We start from the raw sequence: 16,161 nt of genomic DNA, 5'->3' as shown, positions 1-16,161 counted from the left end.
CCCCAGGTTTCCAAACCACTTGGGATAACATCTTCGAACCGATATATTTTCTCCTAAGAATAGTTTGCCAAATCCCATCCTCTGTAAGAAGCTTAAAAAGCCATTTACCCAGCAGAGCTGAATTCTTGACCTCCAGGTCATGAACTCCAAGCCCGCCTTGATCTTTGGGACTACAAACTATACTCCATTTAACCAGTCGATATTTCTTTTTCTCGCTGTCCCCTTGCCAAAAGAATCTGGATCGATAATAATCGAGTTTGTGCATAATTCCTTTCGGCAATAGGAAGAAAGATAACATATACCGTACCATATTTGTCAGTACCGAATTAATGAGTATCAATCTTCCCCCTAGAGACAACAATTTACCTTTCCAACTACTAAGGCGCTTTTGTAATCTTTCTTCCACTATTTTCCATTCAGCAATTGTAAGTCTCCGATAATGAATCGGAATACCCAGATAGCGAATAGGAAATTGGCCTTGCCCACAACCAAACAACTCAGCATACAGAGCTGTATCATTTTGGGCTTCACCGAAACAGAACAATTCACTTTTATGGAAGTTGATTTTTAATCCCGACAACTGCTCGAAAGCCACCAAAATTAATTTCAGGTTGCGAGATTTTTCGAGATCGTGATCCATAAACAGAATTGTATCATCGGCATATTGAAGGATATATAAACCACCATCAACCAGATGTGGAATCACACCCTCAATCTGACCATCAGACTTGGCCCGCTCTATAAGTATAGCCAGCATATCCGCTACAATGTTGAACAACATTGGTGATAACGGATCCCCTTGGCGTAACCCTTTTCGAGTTTGAAAATAGTGGCCAGTGTCATCATTAACCCTGATCGCCACACTACCTCCATACACGAAATCATTTATTAGAGCGCGCCATTCAGGAGAAAAACCTTTCATCCTGAGCGTCTGCTGTAAGAAAGACCACTTGACCTTGTCATAAGCCTTTTCAAAGTCTAATTTCAGAATAACCCCATTTAATTTCTTAGTATGCATCTCATGTACCGTCTCATGTAAAACTGCCACTCCATCAAGGATATTTCTTCCTTGCATGAAAGCGGTCTGAGATGGCTGAACGACATGATCCGCAACCGTATTAAGTCTAATGGTGGCCACTTTCGTGAAAATCTTGAAACTTACATTTAAGAGGCAAATAGGTCTATATTGTTGAATCCTTTCTGCCTCATTAACTTTCGGTAACAAAATTACTTCACCAAAATTTAGACGAAATAATTCTAGTTGTCCAATATGCAGAGCACTGAACAAATCTAGAAGATCCGATTTAATAGTATCCCAGAAAGTTTGATAGAACTCTGCTGGAAAACCATCCGGACCCGGAGCTTTGTTGCATTCCATTTGAAAAATTGCCTTTTGAACCTCTTCCTCGGAATAAGGTGCGGTCAATAAGGCATTTTCTTCCATAGAAACTTGGGGTATATCATCTGTTAAGTCCTCATTTAGAGAAAAGGAACTTTCATCCGGAGGACCAAACAGACCTTTATAATAATTAGTAATGTATGATTTGAGTTGCTCATGGCCTTGAATCAACCCTTCATCTTGATTAAGAGAGTGATTACGTTTTTTCCGATGTCTCTCATTGGCTATGCAATGGAAATATCGCGTATTTGAGTCTCCTTCCAAGATGAATTGGGCTTTGGAACGTTGATACCATTTGAGTTCCTCCTCGCGAAGGAGACTCGCCATCTGCGCATTGGATTGATTCTTAAGTTCAATCTCATGCGGAGTCAGTGGTCTCACCTCAGCAAAAGCCTCTAGCTCATCAATCACATTTGATAAGCGAGTCTTCTCTTTTCTAAGAATACTATCCATATGGGCAGCCCAACCAGAGAGATGTTTGCGCAGTGCACGCATCTTATTATTCCATCTCAAAATTGGAGTGCTACCACCGACCGGTCTCTCCCAAACCGTCTTAACCATCTCAAGGAACCCTTCCCGATGTAGCCAGCCAAGTTCAAATTTAAAAGGCCATTTACACACAGGTCGGGGATTCCCAGTAGTTAGGAGGATAGGTGCATGGTCAGACAATTTTTCAATACATTCTAGTGCACGGACAGACACCATAGGGTATTTATCTTCCCATTCGGTATCCATCAACACGCGGTCTAGCTTTTCGTATGTGGGTTCACGCAAGCTGTTGGCCCAAGTAAATTGTCTACCGGACATAAACACCTCTCTTAAGTCAAGGCTATCAATGACAGCATTAAACAAGAAAGGCCAATGTCCATCAAAAAGACCTTTACTTTTCTCATGAGGAAATCTTAGTAGATTGAAGTCCCCACCGATTAAAATCGGGTAGGGATTATCTTTAGTAAGATTTACCAACTCACGTAAAAAGTCAGCCTTAAAAGCATCTTGGGCGGCACCATACACAGCAACCAGACTCCAAATGAAACCGTCAGCTTTATTCTGAATGTCGAGTTTAATGTGATACTCTCCATCAGAACTAGCTAAAACAGTCATGGTGTCTATGCGGACGCCAAGTAAAATACCCCCGGACCTACCACGAGGTGGGTGAGAAAACCACTGAAAGTTAATCCCGCCTGATAAACGGTCAAGAAAACTCTGTGAGAAATTCCGCCTACCCGTCTCGGATATAGTAATAAAATCTAAATCATAATCTCTACAACCATCGGCAATGTGAGAATGCTTAGCCAAGTCACCAAGACCTCTGCTATTCCGAAACATGCCATTCATTGAGAAACTATTTTGGATTTAGTATTCTTGCCATATCTACGAGACTTCTTGCCAGCCGACGAGTCATAGATGGTACTACCTCCATCCCAAAGTTTAAGGTTTATATTAAAAAAAAAAAGTTAAACCAAGTAAAATTTGACCAAACTTTTAGAGCGATCTATTAACAAATATAATATTTTGAAAGATATCATACGAAAATATATTTGACTGTCCATTTAAGAATATTAATTTTATATTTTGCATGTTAATGATTTTGGTAAAAGCTTAGTCAAACTTAACATAGTTGGACTTTCTAAAATAATATAAACCTTAAGCTTAACATAATTGGACTTTCTAAAATAATATAAGTCTTAAGCTTTAACATAGAGGTAGCACTGGTAAAATAGAACCACCATACATATCATGCCTTAGGCCCAAAGATCAATAGTGTGAAATTTCAATCAGCATGTCATATATCTCTAGCGATCTTAATACCACCATTTAATAACGTATCAAAGAGTGGAAGTAAAGCTATCATGAGAGGGCAATAATGCTACGCTTACGGGAAAGCTGTTGTGCGAGCCTGTTACAGTCACCTCTCAGTCTGTCACACAGGCATATCCGAGAACAAATGCATGGACGTAAGTAGAAGAGGATCGGGCCATTGACTGCGCGTCGTGAGTCTTGGCTTGCTCGTGAGTCGTGACCGGAACGCTTTTGCCAACGTCGTGTACGGCTAATATGCGCCGTGCACGGCCCACAAGCTGCACATATACATGCGGCTGCTACGTTCACCAATCACCAGGCAAAAGCTTCCATTCCGCATAGACATAGGCCTGGATCCATGTCCTTGACGATGAACCGTCGCAAGCCATTATTGCCATCGCCATTGCTGCTTGTGCTCCTCCAGCTCCTGGCCGTGAGCCCGCAGCTGATGCTGATCCCTTCGGCGGATACGTTCACCAATCACACCACGGCGCTGCCGGAGTGTTTGCGTGGCCAGGCGGCGGCGCTGCTCCGGCTGAAAAGATCTTTCTCCACCACAAACCGCTCCACCATCGCCTTCCGGTCATGGAGGTCCGGCACGGACTGCTGCCGTTGGGAAGGCATCAGGTGCACCACCGGCCGCGTCACGTCCCTCGATTTGGGCGATCGTAAACTCGAGAGTCCCCATCTCGATGATGCGCCCTTCGTCGAGCTGACCTCCCTGAGGCGTCTCAACCTCGCCGGAAACGACTTCAGCATGTCCGCGATACCATCCACCGGCCTCGAGCGGCTCACCAGGCTCACCCACCTCAATCTCTCCACCACCAACTTCTCCGGCCAGGTGCCGCGCAGCATCGGCCGCCTCACCAGCCTGGTCTCGCTCGACCTCTCCTTCGGTTTCCAGCCATCACTTGGGCCGTTCCACGTCGACGGCAAGTTCCATGCCGATTTAACTCGCCGACGGCAGCTCACACTACCGAACCTGTCAGCTCTACTTGCAGACATGGGCGGCTTGAGGGAGCTCCGTCTTGGCTTCGTGGATCTCTCCGGTCAAGGGGATGAGTGGTGCGCCGCTCTCGCCAGGTACACCCCGAATCTCCGTGTTCTCAGCATGCCGTTCTGCGAGCTCCATGGCCACATATGTGCACCGTTCGCCGGGTTGCGGTCACTCTCCGTGATTGATCTGCAGCACAATCGTTTGACCGGTCCGTTTCCGGAGTTCATCGCCGACTTCTCCTCCCTGAGCGTGCTCCAACTCAGCTACAACGACCTCCATGGATGGGTCCCTCTGGCTATCTTTCAGCACAAGCGGTTGGTGACTATTGACCTTCACCACATCCCTGGTTTGTCTGGTACTCTGCCAAATTTCTCGGCTGATAGTAACCTGGAGAATTTGCTTATCGGCAACACCAATTTCTCCGGCGCAATCCCAAGTTCGCTGGGCAACCTCAAATCTTTGAAGAAGCTAGGCCTCGGTGCTCAGGGCTTCGCCGGTGACCTGCCCTCAACGATCGGCGAGCTCATATCCTTGACTGCGCCAAAGGCTGGATAGGGAGCAAGAGGAGCATAGAAGACAACAGCGCCAGCGAGATTTCTCCGGCGAGCGCGAGCGCACGGGCCAGTCCTCCTGGCGCCCTGAGGGAGGGCGTCAGCGCCCGGATGCCCAGCTACCTCCGCCTCCTCCGCCTCCACCGGCTTCGCGTGGGCGCGAACCGGGGAGAGGTGTGGGCGCTCGCCACGCGCGCCATGCCCGGGCCCCTCCGGGGACGGGGTCGGTTCCTTCGGGGCAGGGTGTCGCCAGTTCGGGCACGGCTGTGGGGGCGGGCCCTGCTGCTGTCGATTCTAGCCACATTACCTGCTATAACTGTGGAAAACAAGGCCATGTTCAAGCCGACTGCACGGCGGAGCCCTTCTGTGTGAACTGCAACAAGGTTGGACACCCATCTGCTATGTGTGCGAGCTTCAACCGCTTTCCAGATCCCTACTGGGCAGGGTTTGGAGGTGGCCAACCAGGCTTCTTCTGCTGCGAGGTTCAAGAGGAGGAGCTCCAACCCCATGCTAACAATGCTGCGCTAGTTCTGATTCAAGAGGGAGGCCTGTCTGCGGCAGAGGTTGAGGAAGAATTCAAAGACTTGGTGCAGGAAGATTGGGACTGGCAGGTGAGGAAACTCAACGACACAGACTTTGCTCTCATCTTCCCTTCGAAGGAAAGCTTACGCATGGCTATTAGAGGAGGGGGTCCGACTTTGCCGAAAAGCAAACGCAAGACGATAGTGTCTTTGCCCACTGGTGATCCTATGGCAACAGAAAGACTGCAAGAGGTGTGGGTGCGCTTGTATGGGGTGCCTCCTTCCCTCAGGCATGCGGACCGGCTGCTGATGTGCACCAGGGAGATCGGCCGTCCGATTGGGGTGGACGTGGACTCGCTCGCGCACCCGCTAGGGCCGGTGCGGATGTCCTTTGGTCTCCGTGCGCCGATAAAGCTTCTCGAGTCTGTGGTCCTCTTTGTTAACATGGAAGGATTCAAGGTCTCTGTGGTGCGCGAGGAAGCTGATCTGGGGAGCCCCCATCCCCCAGACCCACACCGCCGACCCCCTTCGGACAAGGGAGACGACAAGGAGGATGAGTTCGACGAGACTGATGAGGATCGGTGGGATGGTCGTCGCGGCCGTCATGCTTCTCGCGATCGCTCCCCTGCTTCGGCCCCGGCCGGCGGAGCGGTGGGCCCGTTGCACAAGTCGCTTGAGATGATCCCGGTGATCATGGAAGTGGAAAATCCGTTGGTGTTCACCGCTGCCTCTCCCCAGTCCTTGATGGCGAGGAAGTCCTTGAACAGCTTGTACCCCAGTCCGGCAGCAACGATAAACCAGTATGGCTCCAATTTCACCAAGGCCGGTGACGTCTTCCCTTTGATGCCAAAGTTGACTGCCAATGCCAATGCAGAACCTCAAACACCTGTGGTGGCTGCCGAGCGTGCGTCCCACCCGCCCACGGCCATCATCACAACTCCAGAAGCGCAACCGTGCTCAGATTCCAGCCCCGCCGTCAAGGAAGATAACCAGTTACAGGCAGATTCAGAGGCTAGAGACAGGGAACGCAGGAGTAAATCCAACAACGATCACCCTTCCCGAAGATTGATGCTGGAAGACTCAGTGGCAACTAGGCTATCCTTCCAGACTACAGATGCAACGCCTTCGCTCCAACTTCACCAAGCCCCGGCCATCAAGCCCATCACCCCGAGCGTGGCCCTTCCTCCACTTCTGGAGGATGCTCCTATCCCGGCCCTGGGAGCGGTCGTGGCTAGGGCGCCTCGCTCAAAGGCTGCACAACCTGAGTCATCTCGCAAGAGCTTGCGCGGACAAGGTCTGACGGAGGGGCCCGTGATGGAAAGAGCAATGCGGCGGACGCGGGCCAAGAACACCACAACCAAGACCCTAGCAAACAAGGCCATCAACAAGCCTCTTCCAGGTACGCCTCCTCTCTCTGATTTTACTATTCTGCAAGAGGAGTCGGTAGCTCACTTAGAAAAGGTAGCACAAGACAGCTGTGTGGTGTTCAGTTCCACGATGGGGTCCCCAGCTCAATTGCTTTCGATGATTCAAGCCAGAGAGCTGGCGCAAGCAGAGTTAGCCCTTGCAAGACACAAACTTGCGCTTCAAAAGACCGCCGAGGAAGCAGCCACCGTGTGCCCTCCCTCTGGCTCGGGGGCAGGCAGGGCGGAGGGTACAGAAGAGGCGAGCTCGGGGAAACAGGAGCTGGCTGTCGAGGGCGACGCACCTCCTGGAGCCCCGACCCGTAAGAAGAAGAAGCTTAGCCATGTTCCTGTTGGCCACAGACCTGTCACCCGCCAAGCACGGGCATTGGGAAAGGTTTCCCAATGAGATGCCTTTTCTGGAACATCCGCGGGTTCGGACGAAGGGGGCGCCGAACTCTGCTCAAGGATTACCTCCGGTCTCACAAAATTGATATAGTGTTCCTGCAGGAGACCATTAAGCAAGACTTTACTGCCACTGAGTTGAGTAGCTTGGAGTTAGGGGACAAGTTCGTTTGGTGTTGGCTCGCAGCGCAAGGTCATTCAGGGGGAATGCTCATTGGCTGTCGAGACAGTATGTTTGAGGTGGGTGCGATTAGCAAGGGCCAGTTCTTCATTAGTGTACAGCTTCTTCACCGCCCTTCGAGAAGCATCTTTGAGGCCATAGGGGTGTATGGTCCTGCGGATCATGGGCGATCACGCGCTTTCCTTGAAGAACTGTCAGAAAAGATTCTCCACTCTACCCGTCCACTGGTCGTGGGCGGGGATTTTAACCTACTTCGATCTGCCGCAGACAAAAATAACAGTAATCTTAACTGGCCTCTGATCGACAGTTTTAACGAGTACATTGCTTCCTGGGCGTTGCAGGAGATTCCTCGCACAGGGGCGAGGTATACCTGGTCAAATAGACAACTGAACCCTGTTCGCTCTACGTTGGACCGTGTCTTCATCTCGCAGCCTTTCGAAGTGCTTTTTCCCTTGTGTTCTCTATCAGCGGAAACAAGCCTTGGATCGGACCACACACCTCTGGTTTTTGACACTGGGGACGAGTCCCCTCCTAGGAGCACCAGGTTTTTCTTTGAAACAGGTTGGTTTGAGAGGAATGACTTTTTCCCCTTGCTTAATGGGGCCTGGGAAGGTTTGCTGAGCACGGCAAGGGGCCGTGATATTGTGGATTGGTGGGTACACATGAGCGCGGGGCTCCGGCAAATCCTCAGAGGATGGAGTAGAAACCTCGGTACGGAAGGAAGAACGGAAAAGGCAACGTTATTAGCTCAGATTGAGGATCTGGACCGCCAAGCGGATTCTGTTGGTATTGACGATGAGGGTTGGGCGCTGCATTACCACCTAGAGGAGGAACTACTTCAAATCTATCAACAGGAAGAAGAATATTGGCGCCAAAGGGGTAGGGTGAAGTGGGCATTAAAGGGTGATGCTAACACTGCCTATTTCCACGCGGTTGCCAATGGGAGGCGCCGTAAGTGTGCGATAACAGCGCTCTCCACTGCGGAGGGTATTATCTCGGAGCCGCGACAGGTGCAGGAGCACATTTATTCCTTCTACAGGGAGCTGTTGGGTACTACCGCGTCTAGATCTTGCGGCCTTGCTCCTACCACTTGGGCAATGGAGGAGCAGGTGACCGATGCTGAAAATGAGGGGCTGGCTATTACTTTCACAGAAGTCGAGCTCGAATCTATCGTTAAGGACATGAAGTCCGACACCGCACCTGGCCCGGACGGTTTTCCGGTGATGTTCTTCAAACGTTGCTGGCCGTTGGTTAAACATGGAGTCCTCCATATTCTCAATGACTTTGTGCTGGGGCGCATTGATATTGCAAGGCTAAACTTTGGCATTCTCTCGCTCATACCTAAGGTTCCTGGTGCGGACCAGATCACTCAATTCCGCCCTATTGCCCTGATCAATGTGATCTTCAAGATCGTTTCCAAGGCCTACGCCACTAGGCTAGATCCCATCGCCCACAGAATTATCAGCCCATATCAAACTGCATTCATCAAGGGCAGAAACATCCTGGACGGCCCCCTTGCGCTGATCGAGATTGTCCATGAACTAAGGAAGAAGAATCTTGGTGGTATACTTCTGAAACTAGACTTCGAAAAAGCCTATGACAGGGTGAATTGGGATTTTTTGACAGAAGTGTTGAGGTGTAAAGGTTTCGACGCAGGTTTCATTCACCGTATAGCCCAATTGGTCATGGGTGGCCAAACGGCGATCTCTATCAATGGTGAAGTAGGTCCGTTCTTTCGAAATAAACGCGGAGTTCGTCAAGGGGACCCTCTCTCGCCGCTGCTCTTCAATTTCATTGGTGAAGCTCTTTCGGGCATCCTGTCGGCAGCCAGGGGTGCTGGTCATATTCATGGGGTGGTACCGCACTTAGTGCCAGGGGGCATAACCCATTTGCAATATGCTGACGACACGCTCATTCTCATACAGAACAACAACGAAGACATCAAGAACCTCAAGTTTCTTCTAATGTGCTTCGAAGATATGTCCGGCCTCAAGATAAATTATCATAAAAGCGAAGTCATTGTCATGGGTCAACCTGAAGCTGAGCAAATACGCATTGCAAACTTACTCAACTGTAGGCGAGGGGCCTTCCCCTTCATGTACCTTGGGCTCCCAATATCGGACAGGAAACTTACCATTGAGCAATGGCTCTTTCTGGTTAGGAAGTTGGGGACTAGGATCGAGCCTTGGCTTAGTAGGTTACTGTCCTCGGGTGGACGCTTAACGCTATCTAACGCCTGTCTTGACAATCTCTTGATGTTTGCGATGGGCCTTTTCCTGCTCCAAGACGGCATCCATGCTAAATTTGACTCGCTGAGGTCCAAATTCTTTTGGGAGGGCTCCGGACCGAAGCGCAAATACCATCTGGTAAACTGGCCGACCGTGTGCAGACCAAAATCCATGGGGGGTTTGGGATTGCTTAATACAAAGAACATGAATACTGCTCTCCTCCTTAAATGGATTTAGAGATTGTATCAGGACGAGGATACCATCTGGGCGCAAATCCTGCGTGCCAAATACCATGATGCGTCGAGCATCCTTACAGGATCGGAACAAGGGGGTTCCCAGTTCTGGAAGGCCTTGCACAAGATCAAGCAGTTCTTTAGCATGGGTGCTAGATTTTCGGTTGGTGACGGGTGTCGGACCAGATTCTGGCTAGATTGGTGGTGCGGAGAGGCAACTCTCAAGGAGAGGTTCCCTCTCATCTTCGCCATCTGCGATTGCTCGGAGGCAACGGTGGCTCAGGTTCTCTCGGGAACAGTAATACAGCTTAGACTGCGACGCTCGTTAGATCCGGTTGGTAGAGCTCAGTGGCTGCAGCTGTGTGCAGAGGTGGGAGCGTTTCAGCTCTCACAAGACAGGGACAAGGTCAGTTGGGCCTTGGATGCGACAGGGAGGTTCTCGGTGAGCTCCATGTATGAAAAACTATCGCATGGGGCGACGGTGGCTCATGCTACGGATGTGTGGAAAGCGGCGGTGCCTCTCAAAATAAAGATTTTTGCCTGGCAATTAGCCCTGGATAAATTACCGTCTAACCGCCAAATTGCCACGAGACAGGGACCATCTGATGGATCGTGTGCGCTGTGCGGAGCCCCAGAAGATGCGGCCCATATCTTCTTTACCTGCTCCTTGGCTCTGTTTGCCTGGAGTGTTCTTCGTCAGTTGCTTGGGTGCGCTTGGAGACCAGCTAGTTTTGCACAGTTTCATCACATCTTGTCGAGTTTGGCAGGCCTGCCGCGTAGAATGTTATGGCTGCTGTTTCTCGCGCAATCGTGGGCGTTATGGCTTACTCGCAACAAAATGTCTATCGAAAAGAAAATCCCTAATCATCCATCTGACATTATCTTTAAAACCATGCTTTTCTTGCAGCTGTGGAGTATAAACTCCAAGAGGAGGGATCAGGAGGGTCTGTGCTGGATGATCAATGAGCTGCGGGAGCTCTACTCTGCCTCGAGAGCAAGCAACGGAAACCGGCAACAAATTTGACAGCATCTTCCTAACTTGAAGGGGTCATGTTCGTGGAGCGATGCTGTTTTTAGGGAGGCAGGGGCCTTCTCGATGTTTTCTCTGTGCTCATTTATTCGCGTCAAAGCTGGGGTGCGTTGTATCCCTGGTATCTATCCTCGTTCTGTCGTCTAGGACCTTTTTGGTTATGTGCTCTGTGTCGGGCTAAGCTGTATGCCGCAGCGGTTGTAATAACTTTGTCAAACCTTGTTGGGCTTTATTAATTTAAAGTCGGGCTGTTAAGCCTTTTATCTAAAAAAAAACTTCGTTGGAGGTCTCTGGCTTAGAGGTAGTAGGGCCGATGCCGCCATGGATCACAAACTTAACTTCCCTGGAGGTCCTCGAGTTTTCCCGTTCAGGCTTGCACGGACCAATATCATCTTCCATATGCAAGTTACCAAAACTGAAAATATTATCACTTCACACGTGTGGTTTTTCAGGGGAAATACCACCATGTATCTTCAACCTGTCTCAGCTATATACCTTATTGCTTCACTCGAATAATTTTAGCGGTCAGGTGGAGCTTAACTCGCTATGGAAATTACCGAGCCTATCACACTTGAAGCTCTCAAACAACAAACTAAATGTAATAGATGGAGAAGATAATTCTCCGCCGGTAACTTTCCCAGACATAAAGCTCTTAGATATAGCATCATGCAACATAAGTAAATTCCCCAGTGTCTTGAAGCGTTTAAATGGGATTTATGCGCTTGACCTATCAAACAACCAAATCCATGGGGCCGTGCCTCAGTGGGCATGGGAAACATGGACACATTCACACCTTTTTTACCTAAACTTGTCACACAATATGTTTACTGGTGTTGGGTATGACATCTTTCTTCCTTTGCAGTTCATGGACGTATTGGATCTCAGTTTCAACATGTTCGATGGGCCAATACCTATACCCAAATCTTCTGTCAGCGTGCTAGATTACTCCAGCAACCATTTCACACTCTTGCCAAATAATATTTCTACTCAACTCGAAAAAACTGTCATTTTTAAAGCATCAAGAAACCAACTGTCCGGGACTATTTCACCAGATTTCTGCAGTACAAAGATACAATTTCTCGACCTATATTACAATATCCTCGGTGGTTCAATCCCTTCATGCATAATGGCGGACACAAATGCACTGAAGGTTCTAAACCTGAAAGGAAATCAGCTTCAAGGTGTGCTACCTCATGATATCAACAAACACTGCATGCTTGAGGCGATAGACTTCAGTGACAACTGGATCCAAGGACTGCTGCCCATATCTCTAGCTTCTTGCAGGAACTTGGAGGTCCTCGATATCGGAAACAATCAGATCAATGACTCTTTTCCATGTTGGATGAGTACACTTCCTAGCCTTCAAGTACTTGTCCTAAGTAATAACAAATTCTTCGGACATGTGGCACCAAATGTTGCTAAAGGTAAAGGCATTTGTGAATTTCAAAGTCTGCGGATTCTTGACATAGGCTCCAACAACTTCTCAGGGGCATTGCCATGGGACTTCTTTATAAAACTGAAGTCCATGATGGTTAACACTGCAAATGGAGCACTAGTGATGGAATATCAAGCTGACCTACAAAGGCTACAACAAGAATATCAAGTTGCAACTTCACTCACATACAAAGGGAACTCCATCACCTTTGAGAAGATCATAAGGACCCTTGTATTGATTGATGTTTCAAACAATGCATTCCATGGTAGCATCTCCGAGGCTATTGGAGAACTTGTTTTGCTCAACATTCTCAACATGTCACACAACTCCTTGACGCAATCAATTCCATCCGAGCTCGGTCGTCTGAAGCAACTGGAATCTTTGGATCTCTCCTCAAACGAGCTAACAGGAGTGATTCCGCAAGAGCTAGCATCTTTGGACTTCCTCACGACGCTGAACTTGTCTGACAACAATCTGAAGGGAAGAATACCAGGATCACCTCATTTCATGACATTCCCTAATGGCTCATTTGTGAGGAATAATGGGTTATGTGGTCACCCGTTATCCAAAAAATGCAGCAATGCGACAACATCAAATACGGCATGCAGTCCTTCCAAGGATAAACCTGCCGACATTATGTTATTTCTCTTTGCTGGGTTCGGATTTGGTGTTGGGTTTGCAGTTGTGATTGTGGTGACCTGGGTATTACCCCTTAGAAAGAAATCATGAAAGGGTGCTATGGTTCTCTTCGGCCAAAAATGGGGTCTTGGTTGTAACGATCACTTTCAGTATGGAAGTATATGTACATGGCCACCTTCACCGCTATTAGCCAATGGTGCATTTCTTTATTATACTGTTGATAATCTATTGACTGCCAGAAATGATGTGACACGTGTCTCATCGTAAATGACAAAGCTTTACATTTGGCAACTGGCCTTTTAATACATATTGTCACGTTTGATGTTCCTCTTCTTTTTCTGTTTTGATCAAGTTCAGAATTAGCCAACCTTATTTTCAGAGTTGTATATTTAAGTTTAGTACGGAGTATTAAATACATGTCAGGTGATGTGCCCATAGGAGTACCAAATTGTTTGGCGGCGAAAGGAAACATTGATAAGTGATTCTTCCATGCATAGTAATAGTAGGTAAATGAAAGATAACAGAGCCATTAGTTTATTTCAAAGGTTTGCAGACGCGACCGACGGTCTCGTGCGCAATAACTAAACTTTTCTTTAACAATTTCTAATTGAATAGGAAATGTGTACGTGTGTTGCTCGTTAAAATTGCATGACCATGATAGACTATGATATCATACATCGAGATATCTATCTTCCTCTCTTTGCATATCCTTGCCCTGTATCACTCAACCGGCACATAGTCAGTTGGATTTTTTGCTCACCGAGTTCATTTCTACTTTATTTTTAGAGATATATCACGATTGCAAGCAACTCAACACGATATATACAAATTCGTTATCAAACGACTAAAAAATAACTGCTTTTGTGTTATCACGAAGATGTTGAAATTTGGCACTTGGGCCTTGGGTCATAGCCCAATACAAGATTCTGAATTTTGAGTGGTTTATAAGGTGAACCTCTTCCACTCCCACTAAGGTACGAGAAGAGAATAAGCCCTCACGCACTTCTCCTTCGCCACCCGCCTCAGCACGATGTGGGTTGTAGAAATGAGTCGAGTCAAACTCATACTCATGCATGTTGTTTATATTTTTGATGTCCGGAAAATTAATTGTGCATTATTTTGGTGAGTCATTAACGGATGCGTTATCGGTCGTCTCCAACTTTTTGGATCGTGTGATGTGTTAACTCGTACGTGAGCTACGCCCCATCAAGTTGTCAACATGCGCTATATAAACGCGGAGGCAAACCATGAGGTCGCTATGCCACATAGATTGCCTGCCTCCAGAACCTTGCGTTGTCGCTCACGTCTTCTCCATCCCATCTTCCAGCGTACACCGAAGGACGGGACAGCTGGAACCCCGACTCTCGTAGAGTTATACGGCTGCGTGATCGGGTTTTTTTGGAGCGCTCTAGCGCCACTACTGGCAACACGATATCATGTGAAAACTACTTCATCGGTCCTATTCCTACCACGGTTATTTTTTCGGTGCATGGCTCGTACTCGGTTGCTATTTCGCGGGCTAGAGTCGGAGACAGGCTCAGTCACCTAAAAGGAGTGTCTCTGCTCGTGGTAGGAAATATCTTGTTTACCAGGCCTAATTGACAATCCGAATGGATTCTATCCAGGATCTAACTGATGTAGACGTTCCTGTCAGGAATGGCCTCGGAAGGCAGGTCATCAGCTTACAATTTAGGGGAATATTGATTTCCTCCAAAGTCCTAAAATATACTATATATTAAAGTTGAAGGGGTTTGCTTGCTTGCACCATAGTGCTCCACGTTGATGCACTGTAGACAACTATTTTAATCCAATCAATCTCCGCCACATGGACTACAACAATATGTTTTTTTTATTATTATTTTTCTTCTTCTTTAAGACTCTTGGATTATATAATTTCACATGCAACAACTTTTTATCTTTAATTTTTCGGATGTATGTCTACCTCTCAAACAAAAAACAATTACCTACACCTACAACAATATTTATATGTCCCTTCTTTTAAAACTACTTGCCGGTATTTTTGCTTGACACGCCTTTATAGCCATATTTCGTAGACAGTATATTTTTTTAGCTCCTGTAGACAACTATTTTAATCCAATCAATCTCCGCCACATGGACTACAACAATGTGCTTTTTATTATTATTTTTTCTTCTTCTTTAAGACTCTTGGATTATATAATTTCACATGCAATAACTTTTTATCTTTAATTTTGCGGATGTACGTCTACCTCTCAAACAAAAAACAATTACCTACACCTACAACAATATTTATATGTCCCTTCTTTTAAAACTACTTGCCGGTATTTTTGCTCGACACGCCTTTATAGCCATATTTCGTAGACAGTATATTTTTTTAGCTCCTTTAAAAAAATACTTGAGGGTAATTTTATGGCACAACTTTCCAGCCTTAATATTTGATGCAAATCGATTTGATATAGTTAGCCCCCGTCTACGGTTGTATTTTCCCAACTCCTTTTGTTTACTCGATGGTCATTTTCCGGCACAACTTTCCGTTTCAATCAGCCTGCGCCATGTAGCATATGCTACAATATGTTTTGTTTCTCTTTTGGGGCTTTTGGTATTTCATTATTTCAGGGTGCATATTCTAGCTACGATAATTTCTCAACGGTGCAATGACATAGTAATTTCAGTCTCAAGTTTAGTTTCGGTAGTAATTTTTCGCGAGACGGCAACTACCTATATTTTTATGGAAAGCAATTTGTCAGTAGATATCTTGAACATTGCCCATGTCAACTATGAAACACGGTCGTTAACTACCTACTATTAATTATTTAGGGTTGCATATTTCTCCGTAGTTCATTTTGCAACGACGCACATGGGTAGTAATTTTTACACGAACCTTCAACCTCAACCGTGGTTTTACCCGCCTATATATTTTTAGTTCTTCAATGGTGATTCAAAAAGAAAAATCCAACATCCGCCTCCTCTTTTACTCGGGGAAAATAATATTGTGTTCTTCTATGGTAACATCAAAAAAAAATACTTACTCCACCATCCGTCACATTTTCACCTGGAATGACCTTCTTCTACGATAACTTTAGTAGATAGATTTACTCCATCACCCGTTGCCTCTTTCGAACGGATAAATTCTACCATTTTCTTTTGTAGCAACACCAAAAACAAAAGCACTCCACCATCTGCCGTCTATTTCATCGGCACTTCCGCGGTACTTCAGCAACCCAGATATTGTTTTATTTCTACAATATATTAACCAACGACCTAGAAAAAACACTCCATCATCCGCCGGCCTATTTCACATGCACTTTCACGGTACTGCAACAACCCAAGTATTTCATTATTTCTACAAAATTATAA

At 46.9% G+C, this 16,161-nt stretch overlaps 1 protein-coding gene across 1 annotated transcript; it reads left to right on the top strand.

Annotated features, from left to right (window-relative positions):
• Positions 1-3,407: 3,407 nt before the first annotated feature.
• Positions 3,408-13,107, top strand: LOC127298783 (receptor-like protein 7). The gene is made up of 2 exons (XM_051328635.2): positions 3,408-4,745; positions 11,038-13,107. Exons 1-2 carry the CDS (start codon positions 3,561-3,563, stop codon positions 12,913-12,915), a joined length of 3,063 nt encoding a protein of 1,020 aa, XP_051184595.1. The 5' UTR covers positions 3,408-3,560; the 3' UTR covers positions 12,916-13,107.
• The last annotated feature ends 3,054 nt before the right edge of the window (positions 13,108-16,161 follow it).

The sequence above is a fragment of the Lolium perenne genome, chromosome 5 (genome assembly GCF_019359855.2).
Source record: "Lolium perenne isolate Kyuss_39 chromosome 5, Kyuss_2.0, whole genome shotgun sequence".
NCBI lineage: Eukaryota > Viridiplantae > Streptophyta > Magnoliopsida > Poales > Poaceae > Lolium > Lolium perenne.
Note: the sequence above shows the minus strand (reverse complement) of the source record. Positions and strands in the feature narration are given on the sequence as shown.